General features: G+C 49.1%; 7 protein-coding genes across 7 annotated transcripts; 3 read left to right on the top strand and 4 right to left on the bottom strand.

The window, feature by feature from the left end:
* Nucleotides 1-1,022: 1,022 nt before the first annotated feature.
* On the top strand, nucleotides 1,023-5,155 carry AKAW2_20331A (uncharacterized protein; the record flags this gene model as incomplete). Its single annotated transcript, XM_041685032.1, has 4 exons — nucleotides 1,023-1,697; nucleotides 1,835-2,420; nucleotides 2,478-3,108; nucleotides 3,169-5,155. The coding sequence occupies 4 exons, from the start codon at nucleotides 1,023-1,025 to the stop codon at nucleotides 5,153-5,155; spliced, it is 3,879 nt and encodes a 1,292-aa protein (XP_041539157.1).
* Nucleotides 5,156-5,474: 319 nt separating this feature from the next.
* AKAW2_20330S (uncharacterized protein) lies at nucleotides 5,475-6,594 on the bottom strand (the record flags this gene model as incomplete). Its single annotated transcript, XM_041685031.1, has 2 exons — nucleotides 5,475-6,380; nucleotides 6,436-6,594. The coding sequence occupies 2 exons, from the start codon at nucleotides 6,592-6,594 to the stop codon at nucleotides 5,475-5,477; spliced, it is 1,065 nt and encodes a 354-aa protein (XP_041539156.1).
* Nucleotides 6,595-7,415: 821 nt separating this feature from the next.
* Nucleotides 7,416-7,977, bottom strand: AKAW2_20329S (uncharacterized protein; the record flags this gene model as incomplete). Its single annotated transcript, XM_041685030.1, has 1 exon — nucleotides 7,416-7,977. A coding segment is annotated over one exon (562 nt), but the record flags the coding sequence as incomplete, so codon positions are not given.
* A 437-nt stretch (nucleotides 7,978-8,414) lies between these two features.
* Nucleotides 8,415-9,740, top strand: AKAW2_20328A (uncharacterized protein; the record flags this gene model as incomplete). Its single annotated transcript, XM_041685029.1, has 3 exons — nucleotides 8,415-8,496; nucleotides 8,552-8,836; nucleotides 8,896-9,740. The coding sequence occupies 3 exons, from the start codon at nucleotides 8,415-8,417 to the stop codon at nucleotides 9,738-9,740; spliced, it is 1,212 nt and encodes a 403-aa protein (XP_041539154.1).
* A 290-nt stretch (nucleotides 9,741-10,030) lies between these two features.
* AKAW2_20327S (putative MFS transporter) lies at nucleotides 10,031-11,742 on the bottom strand (the record flags this gene model as incomplete). The annotated part of the gene is made up of 5 exons (XM_041685028.1): nucleotides 10,031-10,474; nucleotides 10,528-11,001; nucleotides 11,064-11,142; nucleotides 11,200-11,426; nucleotides 11,488-11,742. 5 exons carry the CDS (start codon nucleotides 11,740-11,742, stop codon nucleotides 10,031-10,033), a joined length of 1,479 nt encoding a protein of 492 aa, XP_041539153.1.
* Nucleotides 11,743-12,128: 386 nt separating this feature from the next.
* Nucleotides 12,129-13,640, top strand: AKAW2_20326A (glycoside hydrolase family 88 protein; the record flags this gene model as incomplete). The annotated part of the gene is made up of 2 exons (XM_041685027.1): nucleotides 12,129-12,278; nucleotides 12,351-13,640. 2 exons carry the CDS (start codon nucleotides 12,129-12,131, stop codon nucleotides 13,638-13,640), a joined length of 1,440 nt encoding a protein of 479 aa, XP_041539152.1.
* A 103-nt stretch (nucleotides 13,641-13,743) lies between these two features.
* Nucleotides 13,744-16,254, bottom strand: AKAW2_20325S (putative C6 transcription factor; the record flags this gene model as incomplete). The annotated part of the gene is made up of 3 exons (XM_041685026.1): nucleotides 13,744-14,719; nucleotides 14,768-15,327; nucleotides 15,388-16,254. 3 exons carry the CDS (start codon nucleotides 16,252-16,254, stop codon nucleotides 13,744-13,746), a joined length of 2,403 nt encoding a protein of 800 aa, XP_041539151.1.
* Between the last annotated feature and the right edge of the window lie 27 nt (nucleotides 16,255-16,281).

Below are 16,281 nucleotides of genomic sequence, written 5' to 3'. Positions count from 1 at the left end.
AAATCTACTGCTACACACTCATTCCTCCATGATCAACCTTTCGTTTCGGTTTGATAGATTCCAACGAACACTACTATATGATGTATCGCAAACATGAAGACCGAAACCGTATCAAGACTAAGCCTTGGAGCCGTAGGGCCCGAAGACCCTCCACCTTGTGTTAAGGTAACCTTAACCCCGTGGAGAACTCACAGCTGCAACAAAATGTCCGTCTTTGTCGACGTTTGTTATCTTACAGATAGATTGAATCATTTTAATTATTATCGACGTGTTCCATCAAACCGTGCTGCTGGGCTCAAAGATGAGCATACTGCCATTCCACGAAGGTGGGATGGGTTGATCGGCGGGCGACAAGTAGCAGTAGGTCGAACTTGAAACATCAGACTGAGTCTCATATCCCTATCTATGTCCGTGGAAATAGGCAGAGATGACTGTAGAAGCTCCAACCACACCCCGTTTGAGCGAGAGGGGAAGGCGCCGCAGATCAGAGCGATAATACAACTGGTAGACAAAAGGCAGCAAGTGGATAGAGGGGGATACTCCGTGCAGGGGTATTAGTAGGTGTGTACAGTTCACCTCTGTCCACTAACCACCCCATCTATGCATTCTGTATTTTCACTGCCGGTCGATTGCCTTCTATATAGGCTGGCATTGGTTTGTTCCAAAGCAGTCAAGCCTGAGCTCATCAACTTCATTCCGTGTTATGCTGGTATTCTTCACCAATTGACAGGAGTTGTGGAAAGCACCACGATCAGGGATGCTATTTGGATAGCATGCCCAGGGGTGACACGTCATCAGACGGCCACTCCTGGTATGAGGACGAAGATACTCTCAATAAAGCAATGTTTGCAGCTGGTGCCAACTGTCAGTGGGCGAAGGAAACAAAATAGTCCTATCGACCTACTTAGCGCGTGAACCCCGCGTGCGGCTGAGCCAGCACACAATCGATCACGCCCGACAGCTGGATTTAAACACCGAGGCATGCCCTCCCGGAGCAACTGGAGTCCAATCTCTGCTATGCAATGCCCAAGTTATGGTCAACGTGCGGAGCAAAGATGCATCGGTTGAAAGCAAAAATTTCACGCCGGTTGCATCGTTCTCGACACAAAGAGCCTGCTGCCGACAATCAGTCCACGTCACCAGACTGCAAGCGAAGTGACCCCATTGAACCCGCGAAGGAGCTCTCACAGAAGAGAAGTACGTCTGTGCCGAGCAAGCCGTCGATCACGAACAGGAGTCAGCATGAAGGAGCTGTGCCTCGAAGCCTTCCAGAGAAGCAAAGGTCGCTATCAACCAGAGACACCCGGGATGAGGTCAACAGTGTTAAAGGTGATGATAAAACCTCTGATTCCAACTTGCCCGAAATCTGGATGAAGCCAGACAGCGACGAGGAAGTATCCATAAATCTCTGGAAGGAAGCGTTTGCGAGGCTCCTCCAGAAAACCCAAGATCATCTTCGCGAATTGGGTTACGAACCGAGTTCGAACACCGATCCAAGAGATTTGGATATTTTGCTTAAGGATCTCCGAAAGAAGGCAAAGGTCTGCGATGAGAAAGGCTGGAAATACAAAGGTGAATTCGTACGAGACTACGCTGCCAAATGCGCGACTTGGATCAAATGGATCGGGGATCTAGTCGTTCCGTTCGCACCCTCACAGGCTTCAGGGCCCTGGGGGTTGATCAAAGCAGCTTTGGAGGTAGGTTGTGTCCACATTATGCAGCTCTTTAACATAGAAGTGCCTGTAATGCTTTGGCTTGAGGTTTCACACGGGGTGCCTTCAAGTAATCACGGTCCATGATATATCGAACCAGTTTCCTAATTGAAAGTGTATAGATCCCTGTAGAGTATAACAATGCAATGTTCGCCTTGCTTGGGACTGTCGAGCGGGTTCTACATGCCACATTCCGTGGCAGAGAATATGAGTCCGCCTATGCAACCGAAAACAGTGATATTGTCGACACTCTACGCGGAGACCTGATCAATGTTTACGCAGCTGTCTTGGAAATATTGAGTTACAGCATTAGAATGCTAAAACAATCGACCTGGGCTAAGATATTGGACACGATGTTTGACAAAAGCTCGGGGCGATTCTCGGATCTGACTGCGAAGGAAGAAGAGCTCGCTATGACTGCTCAGGCGTGCAGTGCAGCCACAGGTATAAAGACATCCAACGACTTGCAGGACATCCGAAAGCGCCTACCCCGCATAGAGGCCCAGGTGATAGAATCCTTGGATGAGCTTAAAAGTGAGGAGGTTTTGAAGATCTTAGAGTGGATCTCACCAGTTCAGTATGGGGCACATCATGATACTGTGAGCGGCAATCGGACACCTGGGACGGGCGAGTGGCTCTTACAAAAGAATGAATTCCGAGAATGGGAAGAAGGCAGTTCTTCCGCCGTATTATGGTTGCGTGGCTCTCGTAAGTGTCTAAGCACTCTTTTCTCATCCGTATGGACTTGGCGCTGACGCCGTCAAGCGGGCACGGGAAAAACCTTCCTGACTTCGAGAGTTATCGATCATGTCAAAACTACACTCGCAAGAGTGCCAAACGACGAAGGGTTTGCCTATTTCTACTGCTACCGAGAAGAGGACATCCGAACACGACCCCTTGCCGTAGCGCGGAGCTACGTGCGTCAATTATCTGCTAACGAAAGCAAGTCCAATTCAAGCGAGACCGATTCGCTGTACATACGATCCAGGCTTAAATCCAAATATCTGTATTTACGTACGCATGCCTCTGATCTTGGCTTGAAAACCTGCGAGGAGTTATTGACCGAGTCCCTAAACCTCTACCCTCGAACTACATTGGTGTTGGACGCTTTCGACGAATGCGATCCTGCTTCGCGTGGTGAACTCCTTCAGCTTTTCAAGAAGTTGCTTTCGAGCAGTAAACGGCCAGTCAAGTTGTTCATTGCAAGCCGTCCTGACCGGGATGTTCAGCAGCAGGTTCGCTCGCATCCAAACATCGAGGTTCAGGCGAACGATAACCAGCAGGATATTGAGGCCTACATTAGCCAAGAGATGCCAAGGCTGATCGAGAATAACGGTGCATTCCGTGAACTGCGGGAACCGGTTGAGTCGACCCTGTCAGAAAAAAGCCAAGGAATGTAAGCATATCCTTCTCTTTTTTCGGCGAAAGTTTCGAAGGTTGCTAATGATAATGTTAGGTTTCAATGGACCTACCTACAACTCAAACAGCTCGAAAGATGCGTGTCTTCTGAAGCTATACTGGAGTGTCTTCAGACACTTCCCAGAACTCTCGACGATACGTATAAAAAGCTCTTGGAGGAGATAGAGGAAAGTCATCCCCACGACCGAGATCTCGCGCTACGCGCTTTCAAGTGGGTTCTGGCCGCACGAGAACCTCTTCCACGGGAAGCTCTACTCGACGCAATCCGCATCAATCCTGACGGTACGGATGCAAAGTTGTGTGCCTCAATCAGCGACGAGGCATTGTTGGCATTATGCCGCAATCTTTTAGTCATCGATTCCGAGCGGGACGTATGGAGAGTATCGCATTTATCGGTGGCAGAGTTCTTCGAGCTCCGTAAAAGCTGGACTACTGCAGTCACTAACCTGTTGGTGGGCAAAGCGTGCTTGTTGTTTATGTTGAGCGAAGCTTGGAATGAAACCACTCACAAGTTTCCTCGCTACCAATGGGAAGAGACGCCCGAATGGGCCTGCTTTACACGAACATTCATCTACTACCTCTCCTGTTTCTGGCCAACACATATTGCAATCTTAGACCCTACGGGCGTGTCGACAGAGGAATTTTCTCCTGTAGTTGAGCTTTTGGAGAGGTTTCTCGGTGCTCCGCAGGATAGCAGTGCGCAATACCGGATCTGGGCTCAGTGGTATGGTGCGGGTTTAAGTCCTCCTGAATACTCTATATTGGCCGTATGCCAATTTGGATTCCGCCAACTACCGGACTCATGGTGGAATAATGGCGAGCTAAATCTAGCCAGTACTAATATCCATGATCGAACCTACGTGCTGCTTGCTGCGGTATATGGCCATATCCAAATTCTGCGTATCCTTCTGGCAAAAGGTGGTACTGTTGGGATACAAGGCGGACCCGACGACACAAACAAATCGACGCCACTGATCAATGCTGTCTTTTATGGACATGTTGAGGTGGCCAGGTTTCTGCTGAAGGACGCTGAAGCGGACGTGAATTTAGAGGTAGACAATGTGCATTGGGGTCTATGCGCATTTGAAGCGGCCATACGTCGACAAGATATGGACATGCTGCAGCTATTGATCTTTGAAGGCCACGCAGAAGTGAACGTGTGCTTGAAATACGGTGGCAGTCCATTGGCTATGGCAACTCGTGATAATTGGTTGGAGGGCACAAAATCCTTGGTGGAGCAGGGCGGAGCAGATGTCGATATGGTTCTGCAATACGGACCGTACGGTAGCGCCCTGGATGCCGCTGCTAGAAATTTCGACTCTCTGAATATATTAAAATATTTGGTGGGAGTTAAACGTGCAAACGTGAACTTGGCCCCCCAGATTGGTGAATACGGGAGTGCATTGGCGACTGCCGTCATGGGAGGGAATCCAGAATGTGTCCAATATTTGATCGAGGTCGGAAATGCTGATGTCAACGTACCACTCTCGAGGAGAACTGGTAATGTGTTGACTATGTCAGTGATGAATTGGAGAGTTAGACTCAGGCAGGCTCATCTCGTGATTCTGTCGACAATGAATAAGCGGGTCCCGGATATTCGTCATTTCCGGTTCGAACGGAGAGATATTGTCCGGCTTCTGCTTGCAGCAGGAGCCTCTGTTGTGTCAGATATTGGGGATGGGGTAATCGTGGATGCAATTGAATGTTTCAAGAGCGAAACCTCGCTGAGAGAGATTATGATTGATGCAGGGAGCTCGCTGACGGATACAATTGGAAAGAAGAGGCTTATATTCGATGAAGACGGTGCAAAGGACTCTTTGGATATGAAGATAACGAGGGCGGTCGGGAAGGCCACGCTTGTTGAGCTACAAACGGCAATGTGGCAGCAATATAAGAATGGCACCCTTGGTATTGAAGAAGCCAGATATGTGGAACGGATGTACCGTGAAGACAATATCCTGAGACTTTCTGAGACGGATTTGGACATATTATCGACGTATTTCGGGAAAGGTGTTGTAATTTGAGTCACAACTGCTCTTTAGCTTTGTTTTATAATAAATGACCGTAAGTAGACAATTGTTACTATCATGTTGCGTGACTTTTCTAGATTGCAAGCGTAGCCACTCTTATGAAGATTTTAGACAATCAGTGTTCCCAATATCCAAAGAGATTGTGATGTACGTTTTCTGATCACCATACATTGTCCTTCGATACTTCCAGTCGAGGCTATAGAAAGGCGACATCTCAATGACACCCAGTAGATTATCTCGTGCATTAAATCCGTAACTCTTTCGCTCATGTATGAACGCAATCAGTGCAAGAGTTGAGCCAACGGGGACGTATTCAGTGAGAGTAAAGCAACCACTTCAACTCGCCCAAAACCAGCAACCCCCCAACAACACCCAGCACAATCTCAATAGCAATCGCCTGAAAGACAATCTTAAAATACCGAACCCTCGCAGACCACTCAAAAGTCCTCCATGCATCCACAATACCCAATCTCGCATCCCCACCCCCCATCTTCACCTTACCACCAAACCGCCGATCAAACGGCACAATGGGATCAAGCCCCTCAGGCAACATCGAAGCCGCCACACGAGTGAATATCGCATTAACAGGTACAGTGAGTAAGAAAAAGAACATAAACAAGAGAACAACACCAAGTCCCCCTTCTCCCTTTCCACCACTCGATCCCTTCTCACCAAGAATACCCACAATAACCCACCCAACAGCCCTGGAGACAGCCAAGTTCAGCGAGGAAGTCATAGACATGACGGCACTATGCAGTACGGCAGCAGGAGCAATCCGTTTCCAATGCTGATACCCTAGCATGCGTCGATAGCCGACGAAAGGCGATTTATCTGCGATGACTACATGCACCCATGCCATTTGCCATGTAGCGAGAAACATTCTGCCCATGAAATAGGCTAGAAACGAGGCGAGGGTCATTTGGATGGGAATAGGGATGAAGGCGGGTATTAAGAGGGCTAAGACCATATCTAGCGAGATGAAGGCGAGATACATGCGGAATCCGCGGAAGGTGGAGAAAATACCGCCGCCGCCGAGGTTGAATAGGTAGTTGATGGATGTGCGCAGGTTGCTGGTTATTGGTTTTGGGGTTGGGGTGGTGGTGAGTTCGGGATCATTGCGGTTGTTGATTTGGTTGTCGAGGCGGATGTAGGGGGGTGGGTTGGAGTTAGGGTCTTCGATTGCAGCTAGGGCTTCGACGACTTGCGAGGTGTAGGTGACCTGTTCTCTTTCATGAGTATAGTACTTATTTATTCTGATATTACTCTTGACTCACCCAGGTGATTGCAAGGAAGAAAGCAAAAACAGTGAAGAAGATGAAAAAGATGCCTATCCATTCTTTCACCAGAGGGTCTTGACCAGGTTGAAGCCGAGCTGATATCACTTCGCTGCCTCTGCGTATGAGAGCAGCGCTAACAGATGACATTTTGCTCATTAAAAGAAAATAAAATCATATTGCAAAAGTAAGCGCGGACATGGGACATAAGAATCTAATATAAATCGCCACTTTAAGCACAAGCTAAAATGTCTCAGATGCAAACCATGAAAAGTGCAGGGGTCTCACCTAATTCTTCTTCGCCAAGGCCGTAGTGCGGGGCGTTTATGATAAGCGAAAATTTTGTCTCACTCATCGTGCTCTCAAATTTGGTTTAGAAGAAGCAATTAGCAAGGCCAGAGGTTATAGGGCACAGATTCCCAAATGGGAAGAGGACAAGATATTGCAGGTGTCTCACAGTACAGTGGTTAGTATGAAGATCGATGTCAGTGCGCTGGGCTCCACTTTTCCACCCGATGAAGCATCTTGCTTGGCCAATGCCGTAACAGAGCACAAGTGGTAAATAAATTCTGCTTCAGTACAGTTTTATTTTTAAGAGAATACTTTCTCATTATTATGGCAACTCACTAATACAGCTTTATCTCAAATACCCATTCATTGCAGCACAAACCACAACCACACAGCAATACTATACACGTTCCTCCAGATAAATCACAATCAAGGATAAACTGTCTCATACCCATCATCGCTGCCATCATCAGTCTCATACCAAGTGATGTTATCAAAGTACAGCGTTCTAGTCGCATTAGTGTAGGCGTCGGTATCTAGAAAATCCAGTTAGCAAGAGTACCCCCCCCAACAACCCTAATTCAACTGATCAACCAACTCACCAAAACAATACTCCCCATTCTTGAAATACCACCCGGTAGTCAACGCATCATCATCATCCCAAGTCCCAAATCCCACATCAATATCCGACACACTGTAAACCTGCTCTCCATCCCACCAGACCTCATAAGCACCGTCACTATCCTCCGACACGCGCATATGCACCACGACACTATGCCACGCATCTCTTTCAATATCATCCACAATTGTCGCCGTAGTGCCAGTAGAGCAAGCAGCACGGTGCGTAGTCTGCAGAGTATTGTTCACGATCTCGACGGTGCCACACCACGAGGAGCACCCGCCGGGGCAGAACTGCTGGGCGATGATGGCGCTCTTGTCCGTCGGGTAGGTGTCCGAGGGCACATAGATAGAAAAGCCCTGCCAGCCTTCCTTGGTCATTTGGGCCACATTGGTGGTGGTGTCGTTCTCAAAGACGCAGATCTCGGCGCCTTTGCGGTCGCGCGTGCCGTCGTAGTAGGACTCGTCGAAGTAGACGGTGAGGTTGCCGTCTGTGGCGGTGGAGTAGGATGGGGATTCTACATTGCAGGCGGAGAAGGGAGATAGTCCGGAGGTGAAGTTGCTGTGGTAGATGGTGCCTGCGGAGGCGAGGTGGTGGAAGAGAGGGAGGGAGAGGATAGAAAGAATGGACATCATGTTGAAGTGTTGTGAAGCTTGGGAGGATGTTGAGAAGGGAGAAGGTTCTGGTGATACAGGCTACCTTATATGCTTTGTATTTACTACCCTGAAGCCATCAAGTTTGATGTCTATATTAGCTTAGGGTTGTTTTGTGCTTGTTCTTCAGGGGCATCGGCAAATGAAGCAGCCGTTCTTCCTGCTCCCCACTAGATCCGCCTCCTTCCCGTCTTCTCGGGAAGAACGCGTATGCCACTTAATTAATGCACACCGGCGCATTTTCCGGCTGCTCCCCGCATAGATATTGACTATATTCCTTAGCTTAGTTAGAAGATCGGTCCCTGTCCGGCACTTAGCCCGAGGTCTAATCTAATCTTTGATCATGAGATCAAAGCTAGTAATATGAATAACATGCCACCATCAAGACTACAATCTCACTACTATCAAACAATCCGATCATGCATATTCTCAAGCTATGCCTTGCGGTGGCCACCGCTACTCACGTCCACGGACTGGTCCAAGATGTCCCAAGTCTAAACGGTACGAGCTAGAAGTTAACCCTCAACATCCCCACTAACATGCTTATCCACACCAGGACCCGTAATGATGGTCCCCAACACACCCGGCTCCAAAAACAGAACAAATCAATTCCAACATCCAGGACTCTGGCATAGCCATGACCAGCTCGAGCTCATGCGAACAAATGTCCTCAACGGTGTCGAGCCCTGGGCATCTGCATACACCCGATTCGCTCAAGATCCCTACTCCAACGCCTCTTATGAAATGCGAGGCCCGTATCCTGTGATCAGTCGTGGGCAGATAAGCAACTATACTAGTTTCCATGATGATTCTCGTGCTGCATACCAGAATGCTATTATGTGTAAGTCCCCCAAAGATGACCAGAGAGCACTGAAGGACTAATAATCCGTAATAATAAAGGGTACATCACCCGCAACCAAAGCCACTGGAACCGCTCCACCACGATCCTCGACGCCTGGGGCTCCGATCTCGAGAACATAATCGGCACAGACCGATCCCTCCTTATCGGCATCGAAGGCTCTATCTTCGCCAACGCAGCCGAGATCATGCGCTGGGAAGGCGGCTGGGTCGAGCAAGGCGCGACATACAAAGGTGGCTCGGGGTTTAGCGTCCAGCTCTACTGGCTCTTCGCCCGACAGAGCATCATAATCGGACAAGCGAACTACGGGATGGCCAGCATAATGGGCTTGCTCAATTTTGCCGTCTACCTGGACGACGTGGCTCTATACAACTATGCCTTATACGCATACAAAAATGATCGCTGTGCCGGGGTGCCGTATAATTATCTAGCTTCTACAGGCCAGAACTCCGAAGCGGGCCGCGATCAGTCCCATGTACAGGATGCGCTGCAATGGACGGCACTTGCTGCGAGGGTCGTGGCTAACCAGGACTATGACTTGTTCGCTTTGGGGGATAATCTTATCTTCACCGCGGGAGAGTATGCAGGGAAATACCTCATGAATCAGACAGTGCCGTATGATGCGAGCTTTTATCGGTGTGAGGTGGTTTTGGTGGATGGTCCTTGGGCGAACATTTCCGCGGTGAATCGGTATATTGGGTATCAGGATGGAAAGACGAATCCGGCTGCTTGGGGTCTACTCTATTATGAAGCTTTGGAGAGGGGGGTTGATGTGCCTTGGACTTCGCGCGTGAAGGATGTTTATGATGCGTCTGTGAAGGGCCAGACATCGCCAGTTGATCCGTTCAGTTGGGCGGATTTGATTTTTGCGGTTGCAGAGAAGTAGAAGAAATCTCGATGAATGTATCTGCTCTGCATGTATATAAAGAATGGAATTGAAACAAGTGGTTACTAAATGGCATAGCTCTATATGGACTTTGAATAAGACCGAGGGTATTTTGTTAACTATAGTAATGATAGAACTCAAGAACGTCGGTTCGATTCGGCACTCATGTCTGGGATAAATTTATGAGTTGTATGATCATACAGTTATTGTAACATATTCCAGATCCGTTCATCACTAACTAGCTACTAGCAGACTATACATTCCTGAACTCACAACAATTCAAACACAACTTAATAAACGTACCGAAAATTCGGATTCTCCCTATCCGTCAAATCCTGAAACGCCAACTCATGCGAGACATCACTGCTTTCACTCACCTTCGCCTTATTCCTTCTCATCAAGATCACCCTTGTCAGGACTGTCAGGGCAATAAACACAGCATAAATCACAATATGCGCCAGAAAGCCGTGCAAGTATCGCGGAGCGTCAGAACTCTGAAAGATCTGTGGCGCGATGAGATTTCCCACCGCCCAACCAACAAAAAGGAATGTCATGGTGAGACTTTTCTTAGTCTGACCGGCTGTGTTGCGGGTGATCAGGGATATGATCATGTTGCCCTCGGCGAGGAAGAACTGCGTGCAGTAGAAGGCGATGAGCATGCCGCCGGCGTTGGATGCTGTGGGTGTTACGACGAGGATGACGATGGTACCGACGATCGCTGGGATGGTCCATAGCTGGTATTTGGTTAGATTTTGGTGGTGAGTGAGTAGGTTGCGGAAAAGCTCACAATCATGGTTAAACACGTCTGTTGGAAGCGCTGTGAGCACCATGCAGACCCGACCATCACGATGATTGTCCATGAGCCTTGGGCAATATTCAATAGCTCGGTCTGGAGTAGAGAGAAGCCGAACTGCTCGATGATCAAATTAGAGAAGACGCCTAGGCCACCGATGACCAAGTTGGCCACGAGAATAAGCATCACGCAGCACCAGACGATAGGGTCCTGGATCGTTTCGATAACTTGATATCTCTTGAATTGTCGGTTCTCGATTCCGGTCTCATTGTGTCGTACCCGCTCTACCATCAGTTTCTTGTCTTCTTCGCTGTAGCACTTTGCCGACAGAGGGCTGTCCGGTAGGAAGAACCCAATAAAGAACGACCACACGCATGTAGCACATCCAAGAGCGAGGAAGAGCAATTGCCAGTTCTTTATCACTCCCCCTACGTACTGGGAGGTTCCGAAGGCCAGTAGACCACCGATCTGTTGTGGGTAATTAACTGAGCTGCATCTTCAATGGCAGAGCGAGAGGAGTAATGACATACCATCAATTGCACTCCAGTCATGCAGTACCAGATTGAGTTCAACACAGACTGCTCTTCTCGCTTATACCACATGGCTGTTCTAGCATTAAAGTCAGCAGCAAGACTCACTGAATCCAGAGACCGGAAAGACACTCACATGAGCATCATCGCAGGCTGGATACAGCTCTCGAAGAACCCCAACAGAAACCGGACCGCCATCAACGATCCAAAACGTGTAGATGCAGCCGAGCATGCCACGATCGCACCCCAAATAAATACATTAACAGACAGCATCTTGGCAACTGGAAACTTCTGCAACAGTAGATTCTGGGGATATTCGCCCACAAGAATGCCGATATACAGAATCGTGCCTAGTAGGGAATACTAAATGAATATTAAATCAACATCAAAGGTGAATTATGAGCTAATAATGGTTGGTGTATACCTCTTGTCCGACCAGATGTGCATCGTCCTTAATACCCATAATAGAGGCATAATTCAAAATGCCCTTGTCAAGTGACTGGAAGAAATAGGTAACAATCTGAATGACCAAAATACGACGAGTGATCATCCAAAACAGTCGTTTATCTGTTGCCTCGTCGATCTCAATGCCTGGGTCTGCTGCATAGGGGTCTTTCTTCTCGGTCGATTCGAGGTGATCGGCTGTTGTGGTGTCTATATCGGAGATTTTGGATGCCATTGTGGAATCTGGGGATTGTGGGGTTGTGGAGTTAGGCAAATTGAACTTCAGAGAAGGTTATCAATGTATGGATTTGTATCCCCGGACTCAGTGTGAGAAAGAGCTTGCATGGTGGGGAAGGCTTAGCTGTAACGTGTGTCTCGTAGGCTCGTCGGAGGGCCTCCGGGAGATAGCCCGAAATGCCTATCCACGGGATTTTGGCATGGACTTCTTGCGCGGAGGAATTCCCGGACCCTTTTCCGACTGCGAATGCATACTGCCACAAATGGAGAACGAATTCTTGTAGAGGAGAACAAGCAGGTCTTAACATGTGTCTTATGGCGTATTCAGTATTCGATTAACTTCTCCTAAACCCATCATCGGTCTTTTGTCAAACTTAGAACAAAATGTCTATCGAAGCAGGACCCCCAGCCACCGTCAACGGCACCGGCTCCGAAGTACTCCCATCCAAGCAGTGGACGCGAGTACTCGAAGCCCTCTATTCAGAATCCGTCCTGGCAAAGGTCTGGTTCGTCGCAAGCAAGGCGATGGGTAGTGTGAGTGATACAATTTTCAAGCCATTCTATCATCTGTCAGTACGCCCGGGTATACTTATTAGAAAAAAACAGACAAACCCTCCGACCCTATACCCCGAATACACTGGCGAAGACAAAACTACATACATCTACCGAACCCTCGACTTCTGGACATCCGGATTCTTCCCAGGCTCTCTATACCTTCTTCTAGAGCGAAGCACTCTCTTCCGCGACCGGCATATTGCTCCCCATTCCACGCAAGCAAACAGCGAGTCCGTTCTCCGCCCCCATCCCCTCCAACACGAGCACCTCTGCCGCTGGTGGACAGCCAACCTGCATCAACATGCCCTTCGTAAGGATACCCACGATCTAGGCTTTATGATCACTCCCTGGGCAATGAAGGCATGGACACTTCATCGAGACCCAGCAGCATACAACACCCTCGTACTAGCAGCCCACTCCCTTGCTAGCCGCTTCAGCGAATCAACCCAGTGTATCCGCAGCTGGGATCAGTGTATCACGAAGCGCTATGCATACAAAGACCCGTCGCAGGACTTCCTAGTTATTATCGATAACATGCTGAATCTGGATATGCTGTTCTGGGTGGCGAGAGAAACAGATTGTCCGAGGCTATATGACATAGCTAGGGCGCATGCGATCACCACGCTGAAGCATCACATCCGAGATGACCGTACGACCTTCCACGTGATCAACTTGGACCCCAAAACCGGAGCAGTCAAGTCGAAGTTCACGAACCAGGGATACAGTGATAGTAGCTGCTGGGCACGGGGCCAAGCATGGGGGATTCTGGGGTTTGTGCAGACCTTCGGGTGGACACAGGAGACGGAATTCCTTCGCACTGCTAGAGCGCTGGCGGATGTATTTCTTGCGAGATTGCCGGATGATGGCGTCCCGTATTGGGATTTCGATGCGCCTGTTACTGACACCTCACCACGGGATACTTCTGCTGCCATGATCGCCGCTTGTGGAATGCTGTTGCTTTGTAAGGCATATAAGAAGCTGCAGGATACTGACGCAGCTAATTACTACCTTCGGGCCGCGATGAAGCTGGTTGATTGTACGGTCGGAGGGTATCTAAATCAACCTATGCATTTCGAAACTGGCCCTTCGTTGGAGGTGCCCATCTACGCTGACCAGTGTTCGACCCATCAGACTGAGGCTCGCAAAGGCTTTGAAGCACTAAAGGTGATTGGGGACAGGAACGCTTCTGAGACTATCTTGACGGGCGCGACGATCAATAACTATGAATTCGCTCCTCGGAGGTGGTCGAATCACGGACTTGTATATGCTGATTATTATTTCTTGCTTTTTGGAAACATGCTTCTTGAGATGGACTTTGTTGATGATTTTAAGGAAAGGTAGCATGGTACAAGCATTAACTCCCGTTTGGTTGTGAATGTAGACTTAGAATATAAAGGTTCCACGTGAAAGCGCAAAATGATCAATCACGCAGTTTGTTACTGGTCTAGTTCTCAATTCCGTCGGTCACCGAGTCCTTGGTTAGGTCCCGCGTATTTCCGTAATAACTAATCCGCTGTCCTGGGCTAGATGTCACATCGAAGAGGTGCGATATATCTGTTGGCATGAGACTAGTCATGGAACTCTCCGAATCATGCCTGGAACCTGACTCGTGACTGCGGGCTTCAAGCGGAGAAGAGATACTAGGATCTGATGGCAGTTGCATATTATAAAAAGAGAATGGATCTAGACCAGTCGGCGAGAAACCCTGCTGAAAGGCTGGTGGCAGCGGTGGGAAGGCTAGGCTGAATGGGTCGAATGAGCAGCCAGTAGTCTGCTGCGAAGGGAACGGAGCCAGTTGTAATGGTTCACCAAGCGACTCATACTCGGGTGGATCATCCGGTTTTGTTCCCACGAGATCCTTGTACATCTCCTCCTTAGACTCATCTGAATAGGCGGTCGTGCGAATATCCAGGCTCGGACGAGATACACAGGCTCGGTTTTGCTGGGCTTCGGTCAGTCTAGTTGCGAATTTGAATGCCAGGCTGTCCTCCTGGTGGGCTTGACTGCCGTCATGCTGTCTTGTCCATCGCTGTGAGATTTCCATCAGGTTTGCAATCAAGGTGTTGAGAGCTGGGGATGGCGGCACCCTATTGTGCCTAGCGTGTGCGAGGAGTGTGCGGCCGGCGATGAATAGACAAAAAGAAAACTGGGGGTTCGTAAAAATGGGAGAAAAGGACAAGAATTGATCAGCAATAGTTGCTATCTCTGAAGCTGCTTCCAAGCACGTATCGGCGGAGGATGCCGACGGGAGTCTAATGGGACATTTCTGCCAGTGGGCTGGTGGATAAGCAATGCCTTGGTGTAGCAGAATTACCGCCGTGTTGTGGGTTATGTGTGCCAGAGTCAGATTTGGATCCATGACTCTCTGTTCGTTTAGGACGCAGGCTTCGCGCCATTTAGGAGGTAGGTGTATTTTCCATCTGCGCGCATCAGCATCATGGCAAAGAAAGACAGGGGTTAATACGAACCGAATCAGTCGCAGATCTAGTTCCTTGAATTTGACCAGCCATAATCGTGCCTTGCTAGCATCGTTAATCAGAAAGGCGTGGTGGAGATAGAAATTTGTCACGAGAGCTAGTGATTCAGTAGCCTCAATAATGTACGCAAAAGCGCCAATGGCCTGCTCCTCACGGCCATCTATCGTAGCAGAATGGCTATTAGAAAGGCTAGTGTTTCTGATATCAGAGATTCCAAAATACGGGGTGCAGACATCCTGCTCCTTCTCCCATAGAGCACCTTCACATGGAAGACGGCGCTTCACATCCGCATTTCTCAGACTAATCTTCCAGCCTGTAGAGACGCTGCAGAACCGGTCCATGAGAAAGACGGCCCAGAACACACGTCGCCGCTCCTCCGCTTCGCTCCACGACCGAGATGGTGTAAGAAAAACCATGCGCCTGATTAGTCTTTCCTCCATGCCCTTGACGCGATATAGGTCGTCTTCTTCTACTCCAAGTTGAAGTTGCTCTACAGTTCCTGCCATGCTGCCAATAATAGACCATGATGAGGGCCCGCGACCGCGATTTATCTGTTCAAAAGTAAATCAGTCTACTTCTCCCTAGAGACATAGCGTGGGCCTCTAGCTCACTGTTTCAAATGCGACAATAACCTGCGCCTGTAGATTCTCGACCGAGAAGGTTTCGGTGCTCTGCAAGATTACCTCTTGCCGACTTTTCTTGGCGATCTCTTTCATATCCAACGTATCGTCATACTGTTTGTTCTGTGAGAAGCGGGCACAGACAGAGACAATGGCATGTAAGATGCAATTGATGTGCACTCGTTCTTCCGGCGACCGCATCCGCTCGCGAAATTTCTTGACGTGTAGTATGGGTATCCATGGATGTATGTTGGTGAAGTAAAAATCGACGAGTTCAGTCAAGACGGCATCAGGTAAGGGGCTGGCCACGCGAGACTCGAACTCTAGAGCAACCGCATGGTAAACCAGCTCATTTTCCACGCGGGTGCGTTTGGCTTGGGGAGGAGCACATTCTGGTGGCGCAGAATCGTCTGTATTTGCTTCTGTGCTCGATCTTTTTGTCGCCAACTTTGCAGAGTCTAGCACTGAAGACTTCAGCTGCTCCCGACGCTCCGCCAGGGTCGTGGCTGCCGTGGTACCCTTGGCCAGGCATCGCGGGGGCTCAGTGTTCGGAAATAAAGACTGCCACATCTGCTGCCAGAGCATCTCCTGGCCCAGAAACATATTCTCGAGCGTCTCGACGCGGCGATATAGCTGGTCGACCGCCCCAGCTCGGAGACCGGGCTTAGTTCGTCGATCATCGTAGACGCAAACGACATCCGATCGCATACATTGCGAACAGGGCTGCGCTCGATTGCATTTGGCTTTTTTCTTGCGACAAAATTGGCAGGCTGGGATTTCTTCCTCTCCTTTGGTAGTTGTCTCCGGCAAGTCTCCTGCGCTGGTGTTGGTTGCCGCGGGTTGAGATTTTGCGGTCATCGGGTAGACAGGGCTGGAATTATTGAG

The sequence above is a fragment of the Aspergillus luchuensis genome, chromosome 2 (assembly GCF_016861625.1).
Source record: "Aspergillus luchuensis IFO 4308 DNA, chromosome 2, nearly complete sequence".
In the NCBI taxonomy this organism is placed as follows: domain Eukaryota; kingdom Fungi; phylum Ascomycota; class Eurotiomycetes; order Eurotiales; family Aspergillaceae; genus Aspergillus; species Aspergillus luchuensis.
Note: the sequence above shows the minus strand (reverse complement) of the source record. Positions and strands in the feature narration are given on the sequence as shown.